This window comes from Girardinichthys multiradiatus, chromosome 19 (assembly GCF_021462225.1).
Source record: "Girardinichthys multiradiatus isolate DD_20200921_A chromosome 19, DD_fGirMul_XY1, whole genome shotgun sequence".
Classification (NCBI taxonomy): domain Eukaryota; kingdom Metazoa; phylum Chordata; class Actinopteri; order Cyprinodontiformes; family Goodeidae; genus Girardinichthys; species Girardinichthys multiradiatus.
In genome coordinates, this window is record NC_061811.1 from 32,697,575 (window position 1) to 32,708,535 (window position 10,961).

At 43.0% G+C, this 10,961-nt stretch overlaps 1 protein-coding gene across 3 annotated transcripts in view; it reads left to right on the plus strand.

The window, feature by feature from the left end:
* The window catches only part of si:dkey-33c12.4 (uncharacterized protein LOC560112 homolog), a 16,766-nt gene extending 6,291 nt beyond the window's left edge, over nt 1-10,475 (plus strand). For 2 of the 3 annotated variants that reach the window (XM_047344749.1, XM_047344750.1), the window contains 15 exons: nt 983-1,149; nt 1,365-1,436; nt 1,511-1,567; nt 2,093-2,293; nt 2,388-2,582; nt 2,704-2,758; nt 2,851-2,941; nt 3,040-3,181; nt 3,455-3,559; nt 7,533-7,641; nt 7,714-7,924; nt 8,078-8,152; nt 8,455-8,557; nt 9,624-9,709; nt 9,815-10,475. In XM_047344749.1, coding sequence (XP_047200705.1) covers nt 983-1,149; nt 1,365-1,436; nt 1,511-1,567; nt 2,093-2,293; nt 2,388-2,582; nt 2,704-2,758; nt 2,851-2,941; nt 3,040-3,181; nt 3,455-3,559; nt 7,533-7,641; nt 7,714-7,924; nt 8,078-8,152; nt 8,455-8,557; nt 9,624-9,709; nt 9,815-9,965 — 1,820 coding nt within the window. In that variant the 3' untranslated portion in view covers nt 9,966-10,475. The remainder of the gene's footprint in view (nt 1-982; nt 1,150-1,364; nt 1,437-1,510; nt 1,568-2,092; nt 2,294-2,387; nt 2,583-2,703; nt 2,759-2,850; nt 2,942-3,039; nt 3,182-3,454; nt 3,560-7,532; nt 7,642-7,713; nt 7,925-8,077; nt 8,153-8,454; nt 8,558-9,623; nt 9,710-9,814) is intronic. The other variant, XM_047344751.1, reaches the window with a different exon arrangement.
* Nucleotides 10,476-10,961: the final 486 nt, after the last annotated feature.

Sequence of the window (10,961 nt, forward strand, 5' to 3'; positions counted from 1 at the left end):
TTTTGATTATGGCATAAAATGTGCAGTCATTAAGAAGAAAATGCAAATAGGATGATTGATTACTAATTTTATTTATGGGTCAAATAACGCAGCCACATTCTTAAAATGAAAAAGCATTTCTGGAAATGCTTTTTCATTTTCAAATTTTACATTTCAAATTGAATTTTGGTATCTATTTGCTGGGGCATATTTTAAAAAATAAATCTCAAATGTCTTTTTCTTTTTCATTTTAATTAATGAAAGAATGAGCAGTCTTGAAGAAGAAAATTAAAATGCAAATAGGATTATTGATAACTAATTTCATTTATGAGTCAAACAATGCAGCCACATTCTTAAAATGAAAAAGCATTTCTGAAAATGCTTTTTCATTTGAAATATGGTAACGATTTGCTTCCATAGAAAGGAGCGTGTTGTTGGTGGACTTGCAGTGTCGAGCAGGTTTCCGAAACAGTCTAAATACGTATGGATTTTGGTTTAAGTATATTCCAGGTTCCAAGTATGGAACAATAATAGATTGATTATGGAAGAATAAGAATATTTTCAGACTTTATCCATCCTTCCTCCCTTTCTTTTCTTCCTGCCTTCCTAACATTCTATGCTATTTCATGTTCCATATTTAAAAATTGACGATTGTAATTTACTACTGCTAAACAAGTTTTGAAGTGAAAAATGTGCAGGGAACTCTGAGATTTCAGTTCAAACAGTTACATTCTGGGAAGACCTTTAATATGACAATGGAGGATCTCTCACAAAGAGTAATATTATGTACACAACTGCCAATTATTCCTAAATTTTAGTTGTTCCCCCCCAAATCTGCAACATTCTTTAAATAAAAAATAATTATTTGAAAGATTTAATTCAAATGAAACTTTTCGGACATTTCTATGAAACCGCAGACGGAGACATTATGGACCCTGAGATTTTATTTAAATCTTTTTGTTCTTCCAGTATTATCATTAATTTTTTGTTTAACTTTTTGCAGGTTTACACTTTTCTCAGTGCTTAGAAGATGATCTCATATATTCAGATGACGACGATTATTATGATGATGATGATGATGATGTCGACGATGATTATTATCATCATTCACTTTATGCTGCTAACAGACCTTTGGAACCACATCCCCAAATAAAACAACTCACTGAGGAGGTAACACGCCTAGTTTCACTTCACTGAAAGTGAAATGAATACTTAGCCGACTCTTCTGTTGGAGACAGAATGGGATCTATGAATGGCTTTGGTACAGTTAAACTTTAGAGAACACTTAAATTGTTTTAGATTTAATACAGGTCTATATTGGGTCTAAAAAGTTTAAATATAGCAAAGTTTTCGCTTGTAATGTCTTCTCCAAATGTTTTCCCCAGGAGGCTAAAGAGTTAATAGAAGAGGAAGAACGGCGTAAAGAGAGAACTCAAAGAAATAAACGTAAAAAAAACGTAAGCCTGTGGACCACCTGCTCTAAATGTGTTGTCATCTAACAGTTGCTCATGACACACCCCTCTGTTTTCAGCGTAAAAAAGCAAAGAAACGACTTGAAAGGGAGAACGCTCTTAAGGAAAATTTACCAGTGAGTTACAAATAGTCTTGTTTACAGGTTCATCTCATTGAATAAGACTAATTTAGAAGTTCATTAATTTTAGTAATTCAATTCAAAATGTTCAGAGAAACGGTATGATCATATTATGTTTTTTTTATTTGCACAAAATAAGAAGTCACTAGCATCCCCCCCCCCGCATGGAGTGGGTCAGTGATTGTTTACCTTGCTGGAGAACTGTCAAGTCAGACATTTTCTCCATGATGATTTAGGCCATGACATGGCTATAAAAAACATTTCTGTGTTGAAAAACTGTTTTTATTGATCTTATTTAATTTCCTGAGAAATAAAATTATAATTAAAATGAGCTGAAATAAAAGCTTGAAATATATGAATCTGTGTGTAATGACTATTTAATAAACGAGTTTCTCTTTTTGGCTTGGATTACTAAAATAAAAATACATTTTACTAAGATGTGTTTTTGGAGGGTGGCTGTGACATCCATGTTCTGGGGAAAAACAAAAAAAATGCCTCTGAATCCTTGTGATTTCATTTCAGGTGGGTGATGAGGACAAGGTGGACTCCTCAGAGAATCACAAACAAACTTGTATAATTAATGACAATTTGGAGGAAAACAAGCCTCCTGAATTTGGCGAATCCCAAACAGCTCCTGAGGAAGCCGGATGTGCTGAGCCCGCCGAAAACAATAAAGAAAAAGATATTGTGACAATAAATACTCTAGAAGATAAGCAACAAAAGGTTTGTAAAGCTTTTTTTTTTTAAAGGCAAACATTTGCAACAATAAACTTCTTACATCCTGTTAAATATGACTGCACTGTGTTATTCTTTACAGGATTTGAATTTGAAACATATAAATGCTGCATCTACTAAATTGGTCCCTGAGGAGAAGTGTAACCAGAAGTCTAGAAAAGAGAAGAAAAAAGAAAAAAGCAAAGCTGCTGATGTTCAGCAGCCTGAGAAAGAAAACATCCAAGTTGTGGAGAAGCCTGAAGCTCAGAGGAAAAGTGAACGTGAAACCAGTAAACAGGTAAAAGCCACTTTTGTTTCTAATACTGACATATTAGTGTTTAGTATCATTTGAAAAGTGACATGGGTTTGACATTAATCACAATGACGCTCAAGGCTAAAATAAGCACCTATTTTAAAAGAAAATGCAGGACCCGGTAACTGAAGAGTTCGCTAAAAGAAGCATAGAGCTTGCCAGTAAGTGGGTTTTCCGTGTTGCATCTTTTCATTTGGAATTTTCCCATAAAATGCGAAATAAAAGCTCCGACCTGGCCTCTGCTCTGTTGCAGGTATGGGAAATAGTTTGGCTGCGTCTGGACAGTATGAGATGGCAGTGTCGTGTTTTACAGACGCCATTAAATACAACCCAAAGGAATTCAAGTACGAACATGAACTTACATTGGCTTTTTCCTTTTTAACAAAATCAAAAGGATCATAGGATATTAAATGATCTTAAAATGGCCCGCTACATGTTTCAGGTTATTTGGAAATCGGTCTCTGTGTTATGAAAGACTTCAGCAGCATGAAAACGCTTTGAGGGATGCTGACCTTGCGCTCTCCATGCAGCCAAAGTGGATAAAGGGTTTATTCCGGAAAGGAAAAGCCTTGTGTGGACTCAAGGTAAAACGGTGCAACTGCAGCTTTGTGACAGCTCTTCTTCCTCGTTAGTTGTATTGTCGATCATTTTTTATCATGGTTCATTTAAATGTAAATGGATCAACATAAACGTTTCCTTAATATTCTCTTAAACACTAATGCAGAGTTGCATGAAACTAGCATTTCTCATTTCATTCTATAATATATAATTCTTTGAAGTTCTGTTACTAGACATTAATTTCTAACTTGATTGCGTTATGTTAAAAATGTAAATCCTATTGCCTGTGACTCCCTCAGAGGTACTATGAAGCCTCACTCATCTACAAGGACGTGCTGACGCTGGAAAGCACGAGTGTTGAAGCTGCACAGGAGCTGAAACGAGCGCAGACCCTGCATCTTATAGTGGGTGGATCACTTGATTTCTATTATTTGTACAGTGCCTTGCAAAAGTATTCATACGACTTGAGCTCTTAAACAATTTGTTTCATTACAAACAGACTTCTATATATATCAGGAGGATTATATTTGATACATCATCAACACATTGTGGAGAGGAAGGAAGGGGTCACATGGGTTTCAAAATGAAAACCGTGCAAAATTATTCTCTGTTTGAATGCAGCTGGCTAGAGGGGGCCAGCAGGAACACGTCATCTGCAAAAAGAAGAGACAAAATCCTCTGGTCCCCAAACCAGACCCCCTCCGGCCCTTGGTTGCGTCTAGAAATCCTGTCCATAAAAGTTATGAACAGGACCGGTGACAAAGGGCAGCCCTGCCGGAGTCCAACATGCACCGGGAACAGGTCCGACTTAGTGCCGGCAATGCGGACCAAACTCCTGCTCCGCTTGTACAGAGATCGGATGGCCCCTAGTAAAGAGCCCCTGACTCCATACTCCTGGAGCACCCCCCACAGGGCATCACGAGGGACACAGTCGAATGCTTTCTCCAGGTCCACAAAACACGTGTGGACCGGTTGGGCAATCTCCCATGAACCTTCAAGCACCCTGTAGAGGGTATAGAGCTGGTCCAGTGTTCCACGGCCGGGACGAAAACCACACTGCTCCTCCTGAAGCCGAGGTTCGACTATCGGCCAGACTCTCCTCTCCAATACCCTGGCGTAGGCCTTACCAGGGAGGCTGAGGAGTGTGATACCCCTGTAGTTGGAACCCACCCTCCGGTCACCCTTCTTATGTAAGGGGACCACCACCCCAGTCTGCCAATCCAGAGGCACTGTCCCCGACCGCCACGCAATGTTGAAGAGGCGTGTCAACCATGACAGCCCCACAACATCCAGAGATTTGAGGTACTCAGGGCGAATCTCATCCACCCCCAAAGCCCTGCCACCACGGAGCTTTTTAACCACCTCGGTGACTTCAGCCTGGGTGATGAAAGAGTCCAACCCCGAGTCCCCAGCCTCTGTTTCCACCAGGGAATGCGTGATGGCAGGATTGAGGAGATCCTCGAAGTACTCCTTCCACCACCCGATAATGTCCTCAGTCGAGGTCAGCAGCCTCCCACCCCCACTGTAAACGGTGTTGGTGAAGCACTGCTTCCCCCTCCTGAGGCGCTGGACGGTTTGCCAGAATCGCTTCGAGGCCAACCGGTAGTCCTTCTCCATGGCCTCACCGAACTCCTCCCAGGTCCGAGTTTTTGACTCTGCCACAGTTCCGGGCCACGGCACGCTTGACCCCACGGTACCCGTCAGCTGCCTCAGGAGTCCCACAAGCCAACCACAGCCGATAGGACTCCTTCTTCAGCTTAACAGCATCCCTTACTGCCGGTGTCCACCACCGGGTTCTGGGATTGCCGCCGCGACAGGTACCGCAGACCTTACGGCCACAGCTACGGGCAGCAGCATCGACAATAGATGCGGAGAACATGGTCCACTCTGACTCTATGTCTCCAACATCCCCCGGAATCTGGTCGAAGCTCTCCCAGAGGTGGGAGTTGAATACATCCCTGGCCGAGGGCTCCGCCAGGCGTTCCCAGCAGACCCTCACTATGTGCTTGGGCCTGCCAAGTCTGTCCGGCTTTCTCCTCCTCCAGCGGATCCAACTCACCACCAGGTGATGATCAGTGGACAGCTCAGCCCCTCTCTTCACCCGAGTGTCCAAAACATGCGGCCGAAGGTCTGATGATACGACAACAAAGTCGATCATCGACCTCCTGCCTAGGGTGTCCTGGTGCCAAGTGCACTGATGGACACCCTTATGTTTGAACATGGTGTTCGTTATGGACAATCCGTGACTAGCACAGAAGTCCAATAACAAAACACCGCTTGGATTCAGATCGGGGAGGCCATTCCTCCCGATCACGCCTCTCCAGGTGTCACTGTCGTTTCCCACATGGGCGTTGAAGTCCCCCAGCAGAATAATGGAGTCCCCCGGAGGGGCACTATCCAGCACCCCCGACAGGGACGCCAAGAAGGCCGGGTACTCTGCACTACCACTCAGCCCGTAGGCTGAAATGATAGTCAGAGACGTCTCCCCAACCTGAAAGCGCAGGGATACGACCCTCTCATCCACTGGGGTAAACCCCAACACGAGACGGCTGAACTGGGGGGCGACAAGCAAACCCACACCAGCCCGCCGCCTCTCCCCGTGGGCCACTCCAGAGTAGAACAGAGTCCAACCCCTCTCAAGGAGATGGGTTCCAGAGCCCACGCTGTGCGTGGAGGCAAGCCCGACTATTTCTAGTCGATATCTCTCGACCTCCCGCACAAGCTCAGGCTCCTTCCCCCCCAGCGAGGTGACATTCCACGTCCCTAGAGCCAGCCTAAGCATCCGGGGATCGGGCCGCTGAGGTCTCCACCTTCGTCCGCCACCCAATCCTCTTTGCACCGGTCCCTCACGGTTCCCCCTGCAGGTGGTGGGCCCACTGGGGGATGGCCTCGCGTCTCTCGTTTGGGCTTGGCCCGGCCGGGTCCCGCGAGGAGCGACCCGGCCACCAGGCGCTCTCCGACGAGTCCCGACCCCAGGCCTGGCTGCAGGGTGGGACCCCGGCTCCGCCGTACCGGGCGACGTCACGTGCCTCGATTTTGTAGTCGTCATGAGGGGTTCTTGAACCGCTCTAGAGCCTGTTTGCCATGGGAGACCCTATTAGGGGCATTTAAGCCCCAGACAACATAGCCTCTAGGATCATTTGAGCACTCAAACCCCTCCAAGGAGGCCCAGGGGACGTCCCAGGACACGCTGGAGGGACTATGTCTCTCGGCTGGCCTGGGAACGCCTTGGGCTCCCCCCGGAGGAGCTGGAGGAGGTGTCTGGGGAGAGGGACGTCTGGGCGTCTCTGCTGAGTCTGCTGCCCCCGCGACCCGGTCCCGGATAAAGCGGAAGACGACGAGTACGAGTGAATGCAGCTGTTTTTCTGTGATGACGTTGGATGTTTGTTAGAGAATTCTAGTGAAACATTTGATAGTGGAAGCATCATGCTGAAAGAGTAGAGACTAGGGGTGGAGGTTCACCATCCAAAAACTTAAAAAAGTAGATCTTCAGGACCTGATCTGGGCTTTCCTTGGTTTAGATTAAAGCATATTCACGTATAAGAATGGCCTAGTCAAAGACCTCAGGGTTCCTGCACAGTATGAAATTACCTTTTATTTCCCAAGAGCGTATAAGTATAGGAAAAGATAAACTCAGTATAGATTTTTCTTGTTTTAGCAAAGAAAAAAGCCCAACAGTTCTTAATAAATGCAGTGGTTTTCACATGGATTCATTTATATTTGAAATGTTTCTTTCACCTTGTTTTTGACATTTTACACATCAGTATTTGGATTTTTAAAACGCTGATTAAATGTTATTATTGTACCAACTTTAATACAGGTTTAACTGAACAAAGCCCACAAACTGTACTTCAAGGAATCTCCATTTAATCTGTGATGCTCTTTTTGTTTTTTGACACGTCCAAGAATAATAGATTTTTAAATACAGGGGCTAAATGAGTTCAGATGCTGCAAAGGTAGGGAAATGGTCCTGTGCCACATTTACTAAAATGGAAGTCAATTTTAGCACCCTACAGATAATCACCTGAATACTACTCAAGCAGTTTTAAGGTTGATACTAGTTGGTACTCACGTGGCCAGAATATTATAAAAAATACAGGCTAAAATGTAGACCTTTGAGGGTGGAAAAGTAGGGACTTTTTCCTAGAAACTCTGTTGGAAACCTGAGACCTGAATTCAACTGAGACGTGGAAATTGTTGAAGCTTGAGTTTCAGTCTCTGGATGTGTAAAAAGACACATAAGCTAAATGTTTTATTGCCGTCATTGCAGCGAAGGTGGTTTTGCAAAGTATTTGATAAGCTCAATGACTATAAAAAATTCTGCACGGCTCTGTAACAAGTCACATTAAGGAAACTGTCTCTGCTTTCCGATCTCAGGAAATGGGTTTCTCCTGGGGGCAAAGCACCGAGGCCCTGAAAACTCACGCAACACTAGAGGAAGCCGTGGAAGCTCTGTTTGCGAGTGACGGCAGCAATAATCCTGGAGGTAAATGTTCCAAAACGCAGCAGGGCTTTCCTGGAGTCACAGCTGCTCCACACAATTTGTTCTTCTCTTCAGGGGCTCGCGCCCTTTGGGACAAAGCTGACCAACCACTGGCTCAGGAAGATAACGATGAGGAAGATGATGATGATGATGATGATGATGGAGCGTGGACTGTCCTACAAACAACCCGTCCACGAACGCAGCAAATCAAAGATCTCGATTCTTTGTTCCAAATTAGGTCGAAATCTCATTCGCCGACTCCTCGCTCCAGAAACTCTGTGAAACCGTAAGTGATCATTCACGTTAAGCTGGATGTGATAGGGATTCATTCACATTTCGTTTTTCCTTTTCTTTTAGTTTGTTTCATTTAGTGTTTCAGAAACATGCAGCGATCTTCACATTTGGATCATAAATAAATGCAGTTTTTTTTTTTTTTAAGGGAACTGTTTTCCGTTTGGGTTGGAATATTAGGCCCTGCTATAACTTATGCAAAACTCCATGAGCTCTTCAGCAGGTGAAGTAATGCCGTCTCCTCCTTTCTCTGACTTCAGGATCTTATTCAGCACTAAGTGTGGATGCAGAATAACTGCTGTAAAATAATCCTAAACCAAATGCTGAGTTAACTTTAATCAAATCTTAAAGTCCAGGAGCTGAAATCTAACAAAGAAAAACTTAATTACTGTTCATCCAATTAAAATAGATGATAAAAGATTTCATTGTTATCCTAGACATTTTTAAACCTACTTGAAACTTGCAGGTCAGAAATGGGTTTGTTCAGGTCGTGTCACTTACGCTGTTAGCGTTTCTTTCTCTCAGAGTCGGGACGGTGTACAGCATCAAGATGCTGCTGGAGCTGCAGTGTGCGTTTGTGAACTACACCCGCAAGGAAGACTGTGAGCGAGCCATCCAGTGCTTTAACGTACGTAATTACTAGATGTTTTCATGGTAAATGTTGGGCTGATGTTCCAAAACCCGAGCCCCCTCAGCTGCCTCTTGCCTTCATGGGAAGAACTTCCTTTAAACCAAAATGTAACAATTCTGAAAGTGGTTAAAAAATGAATCTGAAAAATCACTGATAGATTTCCTAGAACTTTTCCACTAGGTTCAATCTGATGATTTTAGAAAATTGCTTTTTTTCTCCCCTTTTATTATGTTGTGTTGCAAAGGGTAACAAGACCTTTAGGTAAGTTGTGTTTGGTTCTTTAGAGAAAAACACAGGATGAGTCAATTCTTATGACTTATCACCTAAAGGTCATGAAACGTGACCTCAAACCTGCACACTTTTATAACCAAAAGTGTGAAGAATGCTTGAGAGAAAACTACATTAGCATCAAACTTTTTTTCATCATTTTAGGCACCATACCGTGTGCAGTTTGCCACAAGCCATCTTGGAGAAACGGCAAACATTAAAGGAAATGCTCTGGTCAGGAGAAACAGAAATTAAATTTAGGACAAAATGCTACATTTGACTGCACATGACCCTGAACACACCATACAGACTGTGAGACATGGTGGTGATTGCATCATGCTGGGGGAACTCTTTTCTCTAGTAGTATAGGCCAGCTGGTCAGAGTTGATGGGAAGGGGAATGGTACTAATTAAAGGCCAATCCTGGAAAAAAACTTGTTGGAGGCTGAAAAGACCTGACTGAGGGGAGGTTTACGTTCCAGCAGGACGACTAAACCTGCAGTTAGAGCTAAAATGGAATGGTTTAGATCAAAACATGACCATGTCATAATGGCCTAGTTGGTGTTCAGAGCAAAACGTTGGCGTTATGAGGCAAGACTTCAAAAGTGATGTTCAGACCTGCTGCATCCAATCTGACTGAGCTTGAGCTATTTTCTCAGGTCCTGACGGGTACAGTATAGTCTGTGATTCTTGAGGGCATTTTAGGTTTGGATGAAAACTTTGGATGTCTTGAGATTAGGGAGATTCTGATATTTAGACGAGCTTCAGGATAAATCTGGTTTGGTTTCTCTTTTCAGGGAATGGTGGTGGAAGGGGCTCCGTTAACTGTGCGATATCCTTTTAAGAGCCACACCGGAGACTCTGAGCCCTTCCAACGTCTCAGGTGAGAACATTACACTCTTTCTTGAATTAATAACGAAAGCACTGCCTCACTTATTAATGAATAGATACGTTTAGGTTGAGAAAGATAACCTATCCTGTTTTACAGTACATATAAGAAGGAGTGCTTTTTCTGGCGGACGACTGGCTGTACAAGGGACGACTGCACTTTCAGACACGTCCCAGAGCACAAGAATATCGACAGAGACAAGTTCACCAGCAGACTGGGATTTGGGTCACATGCAGGGAATCAGAAATAAATCAAAAGCTGCTTGAGGAACATGTAGAGATTTCACACAGGGTCTTGTGATTCTAGGGTTTATCAGTAGGAAACACTTTGGGGATTTATGAACAGGGTTCATCCCCTCTGCATGCGTATGAACACAGGTATAACAACATAACATTTACTGTATTGTCAAATGAATGTGCCTTTTATAATTCTATTGAAAATGTGCCTCTAGCTTTGAATGGTTACTTGGCAGTCTGAATATTTGTGGAAGAGTTTTGTTTTTGTTTTAAAACTCGTAGAGATAACTCCGGTTGATTTTTAAGCCACCACTAGGTGGCAGTGTTATATTTTAACCCTTGTAGGGGGTTCGGATCAATTTGCTTTAATTTTTAAGGCAGGGATTCATGAAGTTTTTCTGCATACTTGTTTAATTGTTCTGTCTCCTATTTATGCTGTTGGTGTAGTGGTTCTGCTTTATGCGTGGAACTCTCATTGGTTTGTTTTACAACCATTAAAGTTCCCTGAGTGGTGGAGCCTCTGATTTGATATGGAAATGTTTAAATAAAAACAAGCGTTTGTGGGAACATTGAAACAAGGGTTGTTGAAGATTAAAAACAAATTTGGGTTTGTACAGTGCCTAGCAAAAAGTATTCATACCCCCCTAAAAACAGTTTTTATTGGAATTTTGGGATTAGACCACTACATGGTATCAGGTATGTCTTCTGGCCTTTGTGGTTTGAGAAAAAGACATTTTGCCCATTTGCAAAATTGCTTAAACTTAACCAGATTTTAAATCCACATCCTAAATGTTTTGGTTGCCACAGATTCATAATTTTGTTTAGCTCTGAAACTTTGACTAGGCCATCCTAACATAAATATGCGATAATGTAAAACATTTTAGTGCTGGTCATATGTTCTAATAATTTTCAAATTAAAGGCTGGATAGGTAAAGTCTAAAGAAAAACGTCGAGTTTGGATGTGGAAAAAATGGCCTCAACCTTTCATGCAGAGCAGCTGTTTTCCTGGG